This window comes from Chiloscyllium punctatum, chromosome 36 (genome assembly GCF_047496795.1).
Source record: "Chiloscyllium punctatum isolate Juve2018m chromosome 36, sChiPun1.3, whole genome shotgun sequence".
Classification (NCBI taxonomy): Eukaryota; Metazoa; Chordata; class Chondrichthyes; order Orectolobiformes; family Hemiscylliidae; genus Chiloscyllium; species Chiloscyllium punctatum.
Genome location: NC_092774.1, coordinates 39,620,452 through 39,639,970, shown reverse-complemented (window position 1 = coordinate 39,639,970; position 19,519 = coordinate 39,620,452). Strand labels below are relative to the sequence as shown.

Sequence of the window (19,519 nt, the reverse complement as noted above, 5' to 3'; positions counted from 1 at the left end):
GTGTTAGCCAATTGTGGACTTCTCTCCATCAGGGAGACTTGGAAAACAGCATCGTGCCTGGGCCCGCAGAGGCCAACCGGACCTCCCAGTCATCAGCCATTTTAATTCCCCTTCCCACTCCCTTTCTGACGTAACCATCTTTAGCCTCCTCCCTTACCACAATGAATCAAACTGCAAATTGGAGGAACAACATCTCATCTTCCGCCCGGGCTGCGTAGAGTTGGGAGGACTCAACATTGGGGAACTCAATTTCAAATAAGCTCCCTATCTTTCTAGCTCCTCCTCCTCCCTGCCATCAACCAGATTCATTCCTCTCATTGATGGGGGCTAGAGGGTGGGGCTGTGGAGAACAGAAAGAGAATGGACGGGGGCTGGGTGGAGCTGTGGAGAACAGAGAGAGAGAATGGATGGGGGAGCAGACCGTGAGGGAGAGGAGAAGGACTTGGGGGGGGAGAGAAAGGCCTGCAGGGCAGAGCGTGGGGTCCCAGACAATGGGGGGGGAAGGGTCTGAGAGGGAGAATGTGGGGGTAGAGTGTTGGGGGGGGCAGGAGAGAGAGAATGGTGTGGGGTGCAGAATGTGAGGAGAGACAGAGAATGGGCGGGGGCAGAGGATGGGTGGAGAGAGAGAATGGGTGGAGAGAGAGAATGAGTGGCAAGGAGAGGGTGGGGGCGGTGGAAGAATGGGCAGCAGAGAGTTGGTGGAGAGAGAGAATAGACAGGGAACAGAGAGATGGAGAGCGGAGGGTGAGGGGAGAGAGGGAGGATAGATGGGGTCAGAGGGCGGGGAGAGGGAAATGGACATGGGGCACTATGGGTGGCAGAGTGGAAATGGACAGGAGGAGCTGTGGATGGACAGGGGATGCTGGGGGGGGGGGGACGGAAAGGAGGTGCTGTGGGTAGCAAGAAGGGAATAAGTGACCTCAAGGACAATCTTTTTATGCAGAGCGTGGTGGTGGTGGTGGTAGTGTGTGTGTGTGTGTGTAACAATCTGCCAGGGAAGTGGTGGAGATGGGTACAATTACAATATTTAAAAGGCATCTGGGAGGGATATGGGCCAAATGCTGGAACTTGGGACTGGGTCAGCTTGGGACATCTGGTCAGCATGGATGAGTTCAACCAAAGGATCTGTTTCCATGCAGTGTGTCTCTAGATATCTATAACTCTATGATTGAAACCATACCTTTTTACTGATAATCTTCCTGCCGGACTTTTGTAGTGCACCCAGTTTCAGGAGATTTGTGGTGGGTATAAGTGGCACATGTCTCCTATCATGGGAATTCTGGAAAATATAAAAGGGCTGATAAAAGTACTTCACCTTTGGGAACACTGGGTCTTGTGGAAGCAGGGCATTTGACAAACCTTTTCAGAGAAATTTCCTCCAACTGCTGGACTATAGACAGTTTTTCCATGGAACATTACACAGATATTAAGAATGTTACCTTCTGTAAAACATTTTCCTGAAAAATGCAGAAGAATTCAACTTGCTAATGTGAAACAAATGTTGGAGAGAAAGGAAACTGCCAAGATCAAAAGGCTGATGAATCTCAACATTTATCAGATTGTTTCGAGAACAGAAAAATCTGCCCTGGAGGTACCCTGAAGAGGGTTGTCTCATACCTATTCCTTCAATTAGTTTTGTATGTCTTAATTGTTAAGTCATACCTAGCACATGGAAAGATGGCTATGGTTTGTGGAAGTCAGTCATCTCGGCTTCAGGACAACTCTGCAGGAGTTCATAGGCCAAACCATCTTCATCAATGATCTTCCTCCATCATAAATTCAGAAGTGGAGATGTTGCAATAATTGCAGATGTTCAGCACTATAAACAACTCCTCATAAACTGAAGCAGTTCAGTTTGAAATGCTACAAGATCTTAACCATATCCAATGGGCTGATGAGTGGCAAGTAACATGAATGCCACGCAAATGTCACACAATGACTCATCCCCAAAAGAGATAATCTGACCACTGACCTGTGATATCAACAATGTTACTGTCACTAAGTACCCCACGATCAACAGCCTTGGGGTTTACCATTGAACAGAAACTCAACTCGATGAACCATATAAACACAGTGGCTACAAGAGCAGGTCAGAGGCCAGAAATACTGCAGTGAGTAACTCACCTCCTGACTCTCCAAAACGTGTTCCAATTTCTACAAGCCACAAGTCAGCAGTGTAATGGAATACTCCCCACTAGCTTGGATGGGGTTGCAGCTTCAACTGTATTTGAAATGCTTCATACCATCCAGGTCAATGTTGCCTGCTTGATTGGTACCATATCCACTGTTCAGAAGCAGTAGTGTGTAGTACCTACAAGACGCACTGCAAAAATTTACCAAAGCACCTTACAAATTGCCTTTCAAACGAACAACCACTTCCATCTAGAAGGACCAGGAAAACAGATACATGGGAACACAACCTCTTGCAAGTACCCCTCCAAGCCACTCACATCTTGACTTGGAAATGTATTACTTTTCCTTCAGTGTCATTGGTCCAAATCCTGGAATTCCTTCCCTCAAGACATTGTGGGTCACCGTACAGGATGTGGACTGCAAAGGTTCAAGAAGGCAGCTCACCATCACATTCTCAAGGAGAACCAAATGCTGGCCAGCCAGCGACGCCCATGTACCAGAAATAGATTTTAATAAATTATTGAAACAGTGGGTTGGAATCTGCAAACTAAAGAAAATCAACGTTAAGAAGGGTCAGATGGAGAGCATTGATTCGGTGCTTATTTGAGAACAGATAAAGAGCGATAAAGAGCGATAAAACTGACACTGACTTGGAACTAGAGTTTAGAGTTAAACACCTGTAGTGTTCCACTCAATGCATAAATCTAAAATCGATGAAAGATTTGCCCCTGACGTGTACTTCATTAACACATGAATAAGACAATTAAGACGGCATATGGGATACTGGATTTCATGACATTAATGGCGACTTTAATTCCCACGATCCCACGCGAACGAGAAACCTCTCTATGGGGCCCTGGCAGTGCGCATGCGTGCCGTGAGTGTGAGCGAAATGGCGCCGACGGCTGAAGTAACAAGAACAGAAATCGCTGGAAAAGCTGAGCAGGTCCGGCAGCGCCTGTCGAGAGAAATCGAGGAGGCGTTTCAGGTCCAGTGATCCTTCTTCAGAACAGGGTGAGACAGGGTAGGATTGGAAACCGCGGGAGGAGGGAGACTGGGGAGTTTATAAACTCCTAGGGGGAGGCCTGAGGCCGTGAATAAAACCTCCCCAGGCCCACTTCACCACCGGAGGAGCTCTCGTGTTGCCCGGGCAACAGGGCGCCATCATTGTAAGGATAAGGCGCATGTTGACTTGGGGCAGGGAGTGCGGGCGGCCATCTTGGTGAGGGCACCATCAGCCGTCATTTCCGGGAGAGAAATGACAGTTGGTGTCATTCAACTAGAATTTCCTCATTTCACTCAGAGACCTGGCCCTGAGCTTGGTCTGTGTGTCCTTCAGACAGGAAAAGGGAGTGGGAGAGAGAGAGATCTAGAATGACACGAAGGCGGACTCTGAATTTGAGGTGAATGAATCTGATCATTCATGGCGCTGGGTACTTCCAAGATCGCAGTGACCAGGAGAGCATTGATGTGTTGATGTTATTTTCAGTTTGTAGACTGGAGAAAAGAGAACGCCAGGAGTGGAGGAAAGACATGGTGAAGATAGATTGGAAATTCAATACAGGAGGAGGGTTAACTTGAGCCAGCACTGGCCCATATCCCTCCGAACTCTTCCTATTCATATACCCATCCAGATGCCTTTTAAATGTTGGAATTACACTAGCCTCCTCCACGTCCTCCAGCAGCTCATTCCATACACCTACCACTCTCTGCATGCCCCTTAGGTCTCCTTTAAATCTTTTCCCTCTCATCCTAAACCTATGTTCTGTAGTTATCGACACCCCAACCCCAGAGAGAAGACTTTGTCTATTTATTCTATCCGTGCACCTCATCATTTTATAAACCTTTATAAAGTCACCCCTTAGTGTTCGACTCTCCACGGAAAACCACCAGACTGTTAACTTCTCCCTATAGCTCAAATCCCTCAACCCTGGCATCATCCTTGTAAATCTTTTCTGAACCCTTTCAAGGTTCATACATCCTTCTGATAGGAAGGAGACCAGAATTGCATGCAATATTCCAAAATTGACCCAACAAATGTCATGTACAGCCGCAAACAATACCTCCCAACTCCTGTACTCAGTACTCTGACCGATAAAGGAAAGCATACCAAACACCTTCTTTACTATCCTATCTATCTGCAACTCTACTTTCAAGGAGCTATGAACCTGCACTCCAAGGTCACTTTGTTCAACAACACTCCGTAGGACCTTACCATTAAATAGTTCTGCTAAGATCAGCCCAAGGTTTGCCAATTGCATGACCTCGGACCATAGTTTGGGGTGTGGGTTACCAGCACCGGGATTTGTAAACTTTTAATCCCATCAATTGCCCCAACACCATTTCCCCACAACTACTCATTTCCTTCAGTTCTCCTCTCAGTGGACCATGTGTTCCCCAACATTTTGGGGATGTTACCTGTGTCCTCCTTTGTGATGATAGAAGCAACATATGTGGTTAATTGGTCTGCCATCTCTTTGTTCCACATGAGAACTTTGCCTGTTCTAGTTGTTATTGTTTTCTCTAATTTTTTTAATCTTCACATACCCATTGTCCCCTTTTGATCAATCCTTTTGTTGAAACCTGAACTGCTCGCAGTCTTCAGATCTGGTACTTTATTTTTAGCCAATTTGTACGCCACTTCTTTGGATCTCGTCCTATCCATCATGTCCCTTGTTAGCCGTGGCTGTGCCACCTTCTGTGTTTTATTTTTTCAGACAGGAATGGACAACTGTTGCAGTTCCTCCTGGTGCTCTTTAAATGTTTGTCATTTCTTTCAATCGTGTTACCTCATTTATTGTGACCTGTTTGTGCCTCTGCCATTGTAATTTCCTTGCTTTAGATATAAGTCCCCAGTCTCAGAATCACCTCTGTTCCTCTCCATTTTAATGGAAAGTTCTCTCACTTGGTTCTTCACTCTTCTGCAAGAGACCTCTTACAGCTACAATTCCAATTATTCCCTTCTCACGAAGAAATTAATATTTTGGAATTAAATTGCCATTGTTCAGCAGAACCATAGTCACTTTTGGAATGTTGTGTGCTGTTCTGGTCTCAGTCCTATCAGAAGGATGTTGTGAAACTTGAAAGGGTTCAGAAAGAATTTACAAGGATGTTGCCAGGGTTGGAGGGTTTGAGTGATAGGGAGAGGCCAAGCGGACTGGGGCTGTTTCCCCCTTCTGCGCTGGAGGCTGAAGTTGATAAAATCATGAGAGGCATGGATAGGGTAAATAGTCAAGGTCTTTTCCTTGAGATGGGATACTCCAGAATGTAAGGGTAATAGGTTAAGGGTGGGGTGGGGAAGGGAAGGTTTAAAAGGGACATAAGGGGCAACCTTTTCATTCAGAGGGTGGTGTGTGTAAGGAACAAGCTGCTACAGGAAGTGGTGGGGGCTGGTACAATCACAACATTTAAAAGGCATCTGGATGGGTATATGAATAGGAAGGGGTTATAGGAGTATAGGCCAAGTGCTGGCAAATAGGCCTAGATTGATTCTGGATATCTGGTCGGCATGTTCACTTTCTCTCTGGTGTCGGTGTCAATACCTTGATGTCTCGTTTTCTCCCCCTTCCTGGGGACGTTAACCATTTCATGTCTCATTGTTCGTCAAGAAGCTGCATTGCAGGTTCACCCTGAATTGACGGTTTTTGCTTCCCAAAATCAGATCTTCTCACTCTCAGCAGTATTCCAGTGTTGGGAAAGAAACTAACTTTCAGGTGGAGCTATCCAAAATTCAGAGAGATGTCAGTCTTGACATTTTTGCTTTTCTGCCCCTGTAAGATCCTGAATCAGCACCTTCAGGAGAATTAGAGTGGAGTGAGAACAGAGGGGGAGTGAGAGTGAGAGTGGGATGATGCTTTCAATTTTGTGGAATAACAAAAGAAAAGAACGTTCTGCAGAAAGTAGAGTTGCTTGTTCTGAATTTCTACCCTGCACTGACAGTGATGACTTTTGTAATTTTTTTTTCCAGAGTATTTGAAGATCTGAAGACAGAAGTTTCAAAATCAACAGATGAAGGGCTTATGCTTGAATCATCGACTCTCCTGCTCTTTGGATGCTGCCTGACCTGCTGTGCTTTTCCAGCACTGCACTTTTCAACACTGAGTGTCCAGTGTCTGCAGTCCTCACTTTGATGTCAATGTCTGACAGTCACTCAATCCATTGGGAACACAACAATTTTCGACTGTGATTCTGTGAGAAGGAGCAAAGCTTTTTGGTTCCTGCTTCTATATGTTTTCAGAATCAGTGGGACTGGATGAGAGACCGTATGGTTGCAGTGCACTGAGTGTGGAGCCAGAAATAGTTGTATGACCTGGAAAGAGGAATCCAAGGCAGGGAGGGGCTCTACACATGTTTGTGCGCAGCTGAAGTTTTGGCCATGGAGAAACCTGAGGGATCCTGCCCCGTAGAGAAACCATGTCAGTGTGGTGACTGTGGGAAAAGTTTCCATTTCCCATCTGCCCTGGAGACTCATCGGCGCACTCACACCAGGGAGAGGCCGTTCCCCTGCACAGAGTGCGGTAAGGCCTTCAGCAATTCCTCTGACCTGCTGAAGCACCAACGGGTCCACACAGGGGAGAGACCCTTCAGCTGTCCCAAATGCGGGAAGGGCTTTACCCAGGCCTCCAGTCTGCTGACCCACCAGCAGGTCCACACCGGGGAAAGGCCGTTCCTTTGCACCGAATGCAGGAAGGCCTTCAGCAATTCCTCAGCCCTGCTGAGGCATCAGCGGATCCACACGGGGGAGAGGCCCTTCAGCTGCCCTGAGTGTGGGAAGGTGTTTAGCAATTCCTCCGCCCTGCTGAGGCACCAGCGGGTCCACACGGGGGAGAGGCTCTTCAGCTGCCCCGGGTGCGGTAAGGCCTTCAGCAATTCCTCCGACAGGCTAAAGCACCAGCGGGTCCACACGGGGCAGAAGCCCTTCAGGTGCCCCGAGTGTGGGAAGGGCTTTACCCACACCTCCACCTTGCTGACCCACCGGCGGGTCCACACCAGGGAGAAGCCCTTCACCTGCCCCGAGTGCGGGAAAGCCTTCAGCAATTCCTCCGACAGACTGAAGCACCAGCGGGTCCACACAGGGGAGAGACCCTTCAGCTGCCCTGAGTGTGGGAAGGGCTTTACACAGGCCTCCACCCTGCTGACCCACCAGCGGGTCCACACTGGGGAGTGGCCATTCACCTGCTCTCAGTGTGGGAAGGGATTCACCCGCTCTTCCCACCTGCAGAGGCACCAGCGAGTTCACATGCCATGGCAGGGGGATTGAAGGAGCAATGGCAGAGTCCCATTATTGACTGGACCCCTGGGTTTGAATCCCGTAGTGGCAGATGGCGGAATTGGAATTCGGTCAGAAGTCTGGAGTTCGGAATCTAACGATGAAACCATTTTTGGGGGCGGGGGCATGAGAACCCCATCTGATTCACTCATGTCCTTTTTAGGAAAGGAAACTGCCGTGTGGGAAAGGGTTCATTCAATCGTCCCATCCTTTACCCGAGCTGGCCTACATGTGACTCCAAACCCACAGCAGTGTGGTTGACTCCCCCACCTGCAGAAATGAACAGGGAGAAACTTACTTGGATACAGGGTCTGGGTTGAAATTGCTGAGTGAGGCAATACTTCCTACGGGTTAAGGCTGTACCAAGGATCCAGTTCCAAAGGGATAACTTGGTGCTGATTAATAGTAAAGAAAGTTGGGGGTGGGGGGACTGTGTACTCTTTGACCTGGAGCTTTTTTTTTTAAAAAAAGCTACTTTTTCTTCGCCTTTTTGCTGGGGGGATCTGAAGCTGTAATAAAATTGGGTCTTGATAAAGGTTACCTGAACTTACCGCTGGGCTCAGACTTTCATTGAAAGCTTTGAGCTCCAAGAGGTTTTTGTTTGAAAGCTGCTCATTTCTTTCAGCTTCCTGCGCTAAGTTTCCAATGTCATGTATCAGATGGAGCAGTGAATGAGTAGCTAGTATCGTTAGAAATTGTAAATTTGTCATGAGTGCAGATCCTGCATCATTTCCTCAGCATTGTAAAGTTTCCTGGCAGCACCGGGAGGTGGGGGCTGCCTTCACTCGAAATGATATGGAGGAGCCAGAGATGGACTGGGTTGGATCAAGTTCAAAAATCACACATCAGGTTATCGTGGTTTATTTGGAACCACTAGCTTTCGGAGCGCTGCTCCTTCATCAGGAAGCTGTGGAGCAGGATCATAAGACAGAATTTATAGCAAAAGATCACAGTACAGTGCAACTGATCGGATATATTGAACAAACCTAGATTGTTGTGAAGTCTTTTGCCTTTTAGAATAGGTTGCAAGGTTTAGTTCATTAATGTGTAAATCCCAGAAAGTCTTTGAAGTCAGATTCTCGAGATGACTTAAGGTTTTATATAAATAGGTTTCATCTCAGTTCAGACAACAATGAAATGTGTGAGGTTCGAGTCTGTCTGTATCCCAATCTTGAATCAGACTGGTTCTATTTCCAAAGTAGGAATTTACAAATATTACATGTATCAACTGCCTGCAGGTTGTGTGCTTTTTGATCAAAATTGAATGTATTTGCAAATGCAAATGCAAATTCACCCCATAGACCTGTGTGTGCATGCATGAGAGAGTGTGTGTGCATGAGAGCGCGTGTGTCTGTTTGCGTAGGTGCTAATGTCTCCTCTGAAACGGTGAGGTGCTTCCATTGTCCTGTCCTGGGAGCAATGCTCTTGCTGGTGTCTCTCTGTCTGACCTGTCCTTTATGTGGCTTTGGTACTGCTGGGTTGTGAAACTGCCCTCAGGGCTTTGGGATAGCTGTGGTACTCTGTCATTGTTAGTGGGTACTTGAGGTGTACAGGTATTCCCTTGTCTGCAAGTGCTGTCTAGTTTCACTTGTCAGCCTGCTTGGTCCCTGCTAAGGCATTCTGGGTGTTTTGGTACAGTTTGGCCAATTTTGCTTTTGTGGGCCTATTGTGGGTTGCCAGGGTGGCAGATCTTTTCCCACATACAATTACCAGGAATACTTGGAATCCTGAGAAGGATTTAAGTGAATCCTCGAGAGATGTTGTATCCCTTGGACTATTCCCAGCAAGTGAATGAACTATCAAGACTCTTGTAAAGATTCGTGGGATCTCTTGCAGGGTTGTAAAGAAAACTAGATTTACAATTTAAGGCCATACATCCCATTCTGCTAAGTTACACCAGTTAATTGGTAATTTTTATTTGTTTAGATATGTGAAATCTTAATGAAGAGTTCTTTCTCTTCAGAATTAAAGATCATAACAAAACTGGGTGTCATTGTGGGATGTTGAATCTGTAGTATGTGCTTGGTAAAATTTGCATGAACAATATTTCAAAGTGAATTTTATCATGTTAAGTACTAAGACTTTCTGGAGAGGAAAGATTTGCCCTTGTGTGTTTTGCAACACTTAATCAAGGTCAGTTCAATAGAATACACAGACAAGTTGATGCTAAAGTTGAGAGCTATGGCAAAATATCAGAAATAATGCAGGCAGTAGCACGGCAATTTAGGGTTAGAAAGTTAGCTAAAAAAATTTTTTAAAAAGGGTGGAAAGTTTTGTCAGCTTTTCTTAAAAATAGTTAACAAAATAAGTGTTGGTTCTGCAGAAAATGAGTCTGGGGATTTAGTAACGGAGGATAAAGAGATGGCAGATGAATTGAAAAGAGTTTGAATCTGACTTCACTTGAGAGGATACAAGTAACACCCTAGAACTAGCTGTAAATCAGGAATTCAAAGGGAGGGAGGAACTGAAGAAAATTACAATCACCAGGGAACGAGGACTGAGTAAACTGTTGGAACTCCGAGCTGATAAGTCCCGGGTATTTGAAGGAATTCATCCTAGACTCTTAAAGAGAAATTAGGGCGTGAAATAAGACCATAAGACACAGGAGTGGAAGTAAGGCCATTCGGCCTATCGAGTCTACTCCGCCATTCAATCATGGCTAATAGGCATTTCAACTCCACTTCCCCGCGTTCTCCCCGTAATAGTTAATGTATTGGTTTTAATTTCCAAACCTCATTCGTTTCAGGGGTGGTTTTTTTTTAAGATTGGACAAATCCTTTCTTCAAAAAGGGAGACCATTTAACTTAACATATGTAATGGGGAAAATGTTCAAAGCTATTATCAAAGATATTATGACAGAGCACTTGTATAAGTTCAAGGTAATCAGGCAGCGTGAATGTGTTTTTGTCAATGGGAAATAATGTTGTAATAATTTTTTGAAGAACGGCCTGTCCGCACTGCGACTGAGCTGATGAACCTCCAGTGCCCCCAGGGAATGGAATTCCTTCCCTCAGTCCCCACATTTCCCCAAATTCTCCGCAGTTCTGGTGTCCTTTTGGTTCTGTGTTTCCGATGAACAATTGAAACTGTGATCACACTCCGGAAATGTATACAGTCACTCCCTCCTGCGAATAGTGCAATGTTTCTTCAGTCTGTGTGACTGGTTAAAGCGCTGCCCAAAGTCAGCTCAAGGGGAGAAGACATACAAAAGTTGAGCAGCGAGACAAAATGCAAAACCAACGAAATGTCGAACCACGGAGAAAAAATATTGTGGCTCGACCTCTTTTTTTTCCTATTGGCATTTGGACACTTCAAATCTGTTAGCAACACCAGCATCCCGATAGAGTGTACAGCGCATGCTCGCCGGGTGTCAGCAAAAGACTGGGCATGCTCATCGTAGTCCGCACAAAAAGGCGCACGATCTTCTTTTGATTGACCAATAGGGAGTACTGGAGGACCGGAAGGAGTCTAGTCCTCCTGCCAATCAGAGACATCCCATTGTCTGAATGCGGAAGTTGGACCATGAGTTTCTGAAGATGCTGCTGCTCCTGTTTCTCTGAATGAAGATTGAGCTTCACCCCAGACTGCAACCTCCTTCCTCTGTCCAACATCTGTGAGTACGGCACTCTCTTTTCTCACCACCTTTTCCATTTTTTTTCATTCTGGGGTTCAGTTGTTGACTTGCAGCAACTGAAAGGAAAGGGAGTGAATCGGGGTGGGGACAGACTCTGGAAACGTTGCTCCACGTCTGTGTCGCAATTGGCAAAATAGACAGGCAGGAGGCTGGAAGAACAGAAGAAGCCAGGTAGCATCAGGAGGTGGAGAAGTCGACGTTTCAGGTGTAACCCTTCTTCAGGATTGGGGATGGGTGCAGATAAAGGGTGTCCTGGGGGCAGGGTGGTGAAGTGGGGACAGGTGAAAGGTCTGACCTGGTTGGTGAATGGGAGAAATAAATCTGGTTCGTGACAAGGAGGAGTGGAAATGAGGGGGAGGGGCTGAGAAGGGAGTCGTGGGAGGGGGGGAGGGGGAAGGAAGAGATGGGAAGTGAGGTTATTTGAGACTGGAGAACTTAATGTTGAGTCCGCTGGGCTATAGGCTGCCCAGGCGGAAGTGGAGTCGCAGGTAGATAGGATAGTGAAGAATGTGTTTGCTATGCTTTCCTTCATTGGTCAGAGCATTGTGTATAGGCATTGGGAGATCATGTTGTGGCTGTAACTTGGTAAGGCGACTTTTGGAATAGTGCGTCCAGTTCTGGTCTCCCTGCTTTCGGAAAGAACTTGTGAGACTTTGAGAGGGGTCGGAAAAGATTTGCGAGGATGTTGCTAGACTTGGAGGGTTTGACCTACAGGGAAAGGCTGAGTAGATCCAGGATATTTTTCCTGGAGCATCGGAGGCTGAGGGGCAGCCTTATAGAGGTTTATAACTGGCATGGATAGGGTGAATATCCAAGGTCTTTTCCCCAAGGCAGGAGTGTCCAAAACTATAGGGCTATGTTTGAGGTGAGAGGGGAATGATTTAAAAGGGCCCTGAGCGGCAACCTTTTCACGCAGAGGGTTGTAGATGTATGGAATGAGCTGCCAGAGGAAGTGGTGGGGCTGGTACAATTGTATTTAAAATGCATCTGGCGGAGTACATGAATAGGAATGGTTTAGAACCATAAGAGCCACATGCTGGCAAATGGGACTAGATGAATTTCGGATATCTGTTTGGCACAGACGAGTTTGACCAAAGGGTCTGTTTCCGTGCTGTATGACTAATTGTCTTCGGTGAAAGCAGAAGTGTGGTTGTGAAGACTGGAGGCTGGGAGCAGAAGAAGTTACAATGAAATATTTGATTTATGAGAGAGCAACTGCGTGAGTGTGGACATTTGGGATTTTGGTGGAAGGTGGGAATTCATTGCACTGTGGGGATCAAGCCCTCCCTATCCAGTCATTTCAGCTGGTGGATGAGACTTGGCAGTTCATGCAGGCAGTCAATCCAGATAATATTTTATAAATTCCTGGTTTGGAAACAGACACAGTCTGAGTGAAGACAGAGATACAGGCAAACTCTGACCTCATACCTTTAATGCATTGTCTGAGCTGAGATGCCACCTTTTGTTGTAAAGCCTTATGTTATCTTGAGAGGGTGCCTTACAGGAAGTTCTGGGATTTACATATTAATGATACCTGCAATCTATTCTAAAAGATGAAAGACTTAACAATCCAGATTTGTTCAATATATCATTTCAGTGGCAGGCCACAAATGTCTTTCCATAAATTCTGTGCCTTATGGCCTTATTCTCCACAACCGCCTGATGAAGGAGCAGTGCTCCGAACGATTGTTCTTCCAAATAAACCTGTTGGACTATAACCCGCGATTTTTAACTGTGCCCATGTTAGGGTGGATTGATCGTGCTAAATTATGCATAGTGCCCAGGGATGTGCAGGTGAGGGTGGATTGGCCGTGTTATAGTACCCATCGTGCCCAAGTAGGTGCAGGTTTGTGTGGGTTAGGCGTGCTTACTTACACATCGTGTTCAGGGATGTGCAAGGTAGGGTGGATTGGCCAAGGGATATGGGCCAAGTGCTGGCAAATCGGACTAAATTGATTTACAATATCTGGTCAGCATAGACGATTTGGACCAAAAGGTCTGTTACTGTGCGGTATATCTTAATGACTCTGGCTTTCTACTAACGTTTGCCACGTCTCTTCTGTTCAGTTTCTCTCTGGTGTCTGTGTTAATACCTTGATGTGTCTGGTTATTCCTCAAGATGCATTCCCGATTCATCCTGAATTGACACATTTTGTTTTGCTTCCCAAAATCAGACCTGCTCACTCTCAGCAGTATCCCAATGTTGTGAAAGATGTTAACTTTCAGATGGAGTTATCCAATATATAAGTCTTGACGTTTTTGCTGTTCTGATCTTGAATCAGCACCTTCAGGAGAATTACTTAGAGCAGAGTGAGAACGGGGAGGGGGAGGGGAGAGAGAGAGAGAGAAACAAAGAGAGGAGGATGTTGCTTTCAATTTTGTGGAATAACAAAAGAAAAAAATGCTCCACAGAAAGTAGAATAGCTTGTTCTGAATTTCTACCCTGCACCGACAGTGTTGACTTTTGTAATTTCTTTTTCCAGAGTATTTGAAGATTCGAAGACAGAAGTTTCAAAATGAACAGATGAAGGCCTTATGCCCGAAATGTTGACTCTCCTGCTCCTTGGATGCTGCCTGACCTGCTGTGCTTTTCCAGCGCCGCACTTTTCAACACTGACTCTCCCGCGTCTGCGGTCCTCACTTTCACGTCAATATCTGACAGTCACTCAATCGATTGGGACAGCCACGATTTTTGATTACAATTCTGTGAGAAGGAGCAAAGCTTTTTGGTTCCTATTTCAGTACATTTTCATGATCAGTGGGACTGGATGAGAGACCCTACTGTTGCTGCGCACTGAGTGTGGAGCCTGAAACTGTTATACGGCCTGGAAAGAGGAATTCACACCGGGGAGGGGCAGGACACGCATTTGCTTGTGGCTGAAGCTTTGGACATGGAGAAACCGTGGAAGTGTGGTAACTGTGGGAAAGGCTTCCGTACTCCATCTGACCTGGAGATTCATCGGCGCATCCACACTGGGGAGAGGCCGTTCTCCTGTCCCAAGTGCGGGAAGGGCTTTACCCAGGTCTCTGCCCTGCTTAGGCACCAGCGGATCCACACGGGGGAGAGGCCTTTCAGCTGCCCCGAGTGTGGGAAGGCCTTCAGCGATTCATCCTCCCTACTGACCCACCGGCGTGTCCATACGGGAGAGAGGCCCTTCAGTTGTCCCGAGTGCGGGAAGGCCTTCAGCAATTCCTCCACCCTGCTGAGGCACCAGCGGGTCCACACGGGTGAGACCCCCTTCAGCTGCCCCGAGTGTGGGAAGGCCTTCAGCCGTTCCTCCAATTTGCTGACCCACCAGCAGATCCACACAGGGGAGAGGCCCTTCAGCTGTCCTGATTGCGGGAAGGCCTTCAGCTATTCCTATTCCCTGCTGAGGCACCAGCGGGTCCACACGGGGGAGAGGCCCTTCAGCTGCCCCGAGTGTGGGAAGGCCTTCAGCTATTCCTCCTCCCTGCTGACCCACCGGCGAGTCCATACGGGGGAGAGGCCCTTCTGCTGTCCCGAGTGCGGGAAGGCCTTCAGCGATTCCTCTTCCCTGCTGACTCACCGGCGAGTCCATACGGGGGAGAGGCCCTTCAGCTGCCCTGAGTGTGGGAAGGCTTTCACCCGCTCCTCCCACCTCCGGTGCCACCAGCGATTTCACGTGCCATCGCAGGGGGACTGACAAAGCGACTGCCGAGTGCCGTTATCAACTGGACTCTCAACCCAGTTCTGGGATCTGTTGGGTTTGAATACCACCGCGGCAGATGGCGTAATTGGAATACGGTCAGAATCTAAAGATGAAACCATTTTCTGTTGGTGGAGGGGGGGAGGAGGGGAGAGAAAACCCCAATCTGATTCACTCACGCCCGTTTTAGGGAAGGAAACTGCCATTGTGGGGAAGGATTCACTCAGTAGTCCCAGCTGCATCCTTTACCCGGTGTGGCCTACTCGTGACTCCAGACTCACAGCAGTCTGTTTCACTTCCCACTCCTCCCTTCCCCCCCCCCCCCCGTTCCCAGCCCCACGCGTTAAGGCTATACCAAGGATCCAATTACAAAGGGACAACTCTTTGCTGACCGATAGTAAAGAAAATGAGGTTGGGTGGGGGGAGGGGGAGTGTGTGCGCTTTGACCTTGAGCTGTTTAAAAAGCAGCTGCTTTCTCTACATCTTTTTGCTGGGGGGGATCTGAAGCTGTAACAAAGTTGGGTCACAATAAAGATTACCTGAACTTACTGCTGGGCTCAGACTCTCATTGAAAGCTTTGAGCTCCAGATGGTTTTTTGTTTTAAAGCTGCTCATTTCTTCCAGCCTCCTGCACTAAGTTTCTAATGTCGTGTATCAGATGGAGCAGTGAATGAGTAGCTAGTATCATTAGAAATTGTAAATTTTTAAGGAGTACAGGTACTGCATCGTTTCATTAACATTGTAAAGGTTACTGGCAGCACTGGGAGGTGTGGACTGTGTTCACTCGAAATTCTTATCTTTAAAATTGAGAATAGCTAAAATGATATATTCAGAAACATCATTGAAGTCTAAACGCATTTCAATTTTTTAAAAGAGCTGCTGAAATCTTTCTGAAAATTGCACTGGAATATGTGCAGTTCGGCCACAGCTCAGGACAGGCTGTAAGGGGTGAATGACCTATTCCTCATTTTGTGAAATTGGTTTCAACTATGTAGACATAGTCAGAGTTGTAGAGCTGGAAACAAACCCTTCAGTCTATATCTTAAATGAATCTAGTGACCCATTTGCCAGCATTTGGCTTATGTTCATTTGTACCCTTCCTATTCATATCCCCATCCAGCTGCCTTTTAAATGTTGTAATTGTACCAGCCTCCACCACTTCTGCTGGCAGTTCATTCCATACACGCACCACCCTCTGCGTGAAAATGTTGCCCCTCAGGTCCCTTTCCCCACTCCCCTTCAACCTATGCCCCTTTCGTACTGGACCTTTGGGAAAGACCTTGGGTATTCACTCTATCCATGCCCCTTACAAGTGTCTATAATTTTAAGGAGGGGAAAATGAGGACTGCGGATACGAGACATCATTTTCCACACCCCCACCCCACTTTATTCCATTCCCGTGACTTCAACTCAGTACGCTCTCTTCACCTTTTCCATCAACTTTTCAATCTATCAGCTCCACCCACTTCTCCAACCTATCCATCGCCAAACCGTTATTTCCCGATGTCTGGAGGAGGAACACCTCATTCTGCCTTGCGACCCTGCAACCACACAGGACAAATGTGGATTTCAACAGTTTCCTCACCTCCCCCACTTTATTCCAGTCCCAAGCCTCCAACTTGGCGCTGCCCCTTCTGACCTGTCCATCATATTTTCCTATCTATCTGCACCACGACTCCCTCCGACCTATCATCTTGCCACCCCACCTCTCTCTCTCTCTCTCTCTCTCTCTCTCACACTCACTCTCTCACACACACACACACACACACACACACACACACACACGCACCTACCTTCATCTACCTATGGCATTCTCAGCTACCTTCTCCCCCAACCTCACCCTCTTCTCATTTATCTCTCAGCACCCCCCGCCCACAAGCCTCGTTCCTGATGAAGGGCTTATGCCCAATATGTCAATTCTCCTGCTCCTTGGTTGCTGCCTGACCTGCTATGGTTTTCCAGCATCACACTCTCGGCATAATTTTAAGGTAACTGGAGGAAGGTTTCGGGGAGATGTCAGCGTAGGTTCTCTACTCAGATAGTGGTGGCTGTGTGAAATGCACTGTCAACAGTGGTTGTAGAGTCAGATACATTAGGGACATGGAATGGACTCTTGGATAGGTACATGAAATTTAGTACAATAAATGGTATGTAGGTCAGTCTGATCTTAGAGTCGGATAAAGGGCCGGTACTGTGCTATATACCTAAGTAGAGTCAAAAATGTTGTTTTATCAGCAGTACAGTCAGATCCGAGCAAACAAGGACATGCAGGTCATGCTGCGCTTAGACAGAGTGAGGCAGACAGAGTTACAGCTGCACAGGAGGTGCGCAGAGCAACATCAGATTTCATGTTGGAGAGCTCCATTCAGCAGTCTAATAATAGCAGGGAAGAAGCTATTCTTGAACCTGTTGGTACATGTGTTCAAGCTTCTGTATCTTCTGCCTGGCAGAAGATGGTGCAGGAGATCATTCCCGGGGTGGGAGGGGTCCTTGAGGTTGGTAGCCTTTCCACGACAACGAGAAGTGTAGACGGATTTCATGGGTGGGAGGTTGGCTTCTGTGATGGACTGTGCTGTGCACACAACCTTCTGTAGTTTCTTCCGGTCCTGGGCAGAGCAGTTGCCGTAGCAGGACGTGATGCACCCAGATTCAATGCTTTCTGTGGTGCATCTGTAAATGTTGGTGAGTGTCATTATGGACATGCTGAATTTCTTGAGCATCTTGAGGAAGAAAAGGTGTTGTTGTGCCTTCTTGACCGTTGCATGGGTAGGTTTAGATATTTCGCCACTCCTTTCTCATTCTTACTCACTCCTTTACTTGATGCAGTCACAGTCAGTTTCATACCTTGTGCTAATCTCTTTTGAAGGTTTTCTTCAGAAGGATAAAATATGAGGGGCAAAGGTAGTGTGCATACATAATATGAAATCTTTAAACTTGAATTCATTTTAAAGAGCAGAACAACGTATTTATGGTAAAAATGGGTAAACTTAACAGGTTTTATGAAGGGTGAGAGGTGCATGTTAAAACAGGACCGAGTCTGCATGGCTTTGACAACAGGAGGTCATGTCTAACAAATCTATTAGGGTTCTTTTGAGCAGGTAATGAGTAAGTTAGACAAAGGGAGAGCCAGTGGACGTGAGCGATTTGAATTTCCAGAAGGCCTTTGACAAGGTGCCGTGCAGGAGGCTGCTAAGTAAGATAAGACTCCCTGGTGTAGGAGCAAGGTACACCTCATTCTTGTAGAGGATTGGCTGACTGGCAGAAGGCAGAGTGTTGGCATAAAGGGGTCTTTGGAGTTCCAAAGGGGTCCATGCTGAGAATGCTTGGACAGGCCAGGAGAATGGTCAGAGAAGGGGCAGATGGAATACAATGTGGTAAAGTCTGAGGCTATACACTTTGGGAAGACCAGAAACAGAGACTGTTTTCAAAATGGGAAACAGAAAGGGATTGTACCATTCATTCGGGGTGGTGTGGAAAGGATCGTATCATTGAGACTTGGGAGGATTATACCCTTGGTAAAAACAATGACTGCAGATGCTGAAAATCAAATACTGGATTAGTGGTGCTGGAAGAGCACAGCAGTTCAGGCAGCATCCAACGAGCAGCGAAATCGACGTTTCGGGCAAACGCCCCCTCAGTTGGTGACGACATTGTTTGGACCACGCCCCCCTGTGTGTTGGCGCATGTGCAGTGTAGGTCCCGCGGCCGGACAAAGACAGTGTTACTGAGTGTGGGAGAGGAATGGCGCCGGCGGCTGAAGGAACAAGAACAGGAGCCGCTGGAAAAGCTGAGCAGGTCCGGCAGCTCGTGTCGGGAGAAATGTGAGGACGGGTTTCGGGTCCCGGTGATCCTCCTTCAGAACAGGACCAGGTTTCAGAAACATCCCGGGGAGGTCGCCAGGCCCGAGCGCCAAGACCTGGCTCCTGCCCCCGGGGAGAGGAGACAGTGAGACAGGGTAGGATTGGGAACCGCGGGAGGAGGGAGACTGGGGAGTTTATAAACTCCTAGGGGGAGGCCTGAGGCCTCCAATAGAAGCCCCACAGGCCCCAGTGTTTACTTCACCGGCGAAGGAGCTCTCGGGTTGTCCGGGCAACCGGCCGCCATCTTTGTGAGGGTCAGGCGCATGTTGTCCTGGGACGGGGTTGTTGGATTGTTGTATAATATTGATCTCCTCTGTACTTTTAATCTTGAATATTTTTAGAATGTACACTGGCTTCAATTTATGAATTCTAAATACAGAAGCAAAATATAAACATCTCCTTACATGGATCCCAACATGTGCATAGGAGCCAAGACTGCCTCAAGATTTACTGAGGTGCCGAATCAATAGCTCTTTCTCTTTTGATTAATGAAGGTGGTGCCCAGCAGACTGCTGCTCACAGCCTGTTCTGTCAGCCTTTATGGGAAAGATAGGATAGCAAAACATCTCTATGACTCTATAATTGCTGAGATTAGCTTTACAACCTTTCTTAAACCAGGCTGCAATGTTTGCAGTTCTCTAGTTTTCTGGCACCTCCAAGTCCATGGAAGACTGATAAATTATGGTTTCCACAATTTCTGTTGTCCCTTCCTTCAAGATTGTTGGATGCATTTCATCAGTGCCTTGTCAAACTTTAAGTACCAAATGCTTAGCGAAGACTCCTTTCATGTTAATTTTGTACTCTTGGCAGGTTATGTTGCGGCTGTGCAGAACATTGGTTAGGCCACTGTTGGAATATTGCGTGCAATTCTGGTCTCCTTCCAACGAAAAGATGTTGTGAAACTTGAAATGGTTCAGAAACGATTTACAAGGATGTCACCAGGGTTGGAGGATTT

General features: G+C 47.0%; 2 protein-coding genes and 1 long non-coding RNA gene across 3 annotated transcripts in view; all 3 read left to right on the top strand.

Moving 5' to 3' along the window:
- Nucleotides 1–19,519, top strand: part of LOC140460440 (uncharacterized) — a 252,860-nt gene that overhangs the window by 195,636 nt on the left and 37,705 nt on the right. The window lies entirely within an intron of this gene.
- On the top strand, nucleotides 3,150–15,252 carry LOC140461043 (uncharacterized). The gene is made up of 4 exons (XM_072555828.1): nucleotides 3,150–3,302; nucleotides 6,101–7,380; nucleotides 10,149–10,281; nucleotides 13,835–15,252. Exons 2-4 carry the CDS (start codon nucleotides 6,509–6,511, stop codon nucleotides 14,699–14,701), a joined length of 1,872 nt encoding a protein of 623 aa, XP_072411929.1. The 5' UTR covers nucleotides 3,150–3,302; nucleotides 6,101–6,508; the 3' UTR covers nucleotides 14,702–15,252.
- Nucleotides 18,384–19,519, top strand: part of LOC140461042 (uncharacterized) — a 36,039-nt gene continuing 34,903 nt past the window's right edge. Inside the window, exon 1 of the mRNA XM_072555826.1 lies at nucleotides 18,384–18,659. The gene's annotated coding sequence lies outside the window, so the exon portion shown is untranslated. The remainder of the gene's footprint in view (nucleotides 18,660–19,519) is intronic.

Coding starts and splice junctions, on each gene's coding strand:
- LOC140461043 (XM_072555828.1), top strand. CDS start 6,509: ATGGAGAAACCTGAGGGATCCTGCCCCGTAGAGAAACCATGTCAGTGT. Junction 7,381..10,148: donor CAGCGAGTTCACATGCCATG/GCAGGGGGATTG, acceptor CATTCGTTTCAG/GGGTGGTTTTTTTTTAAGAT. Junction 10,282..13,834: donor AGCACTTGTATAAGTTCAAG/GTAATCAGGCAG, acceptor GCTGCGCACTGA/GTGTGGAGCCTGAAACTGTT.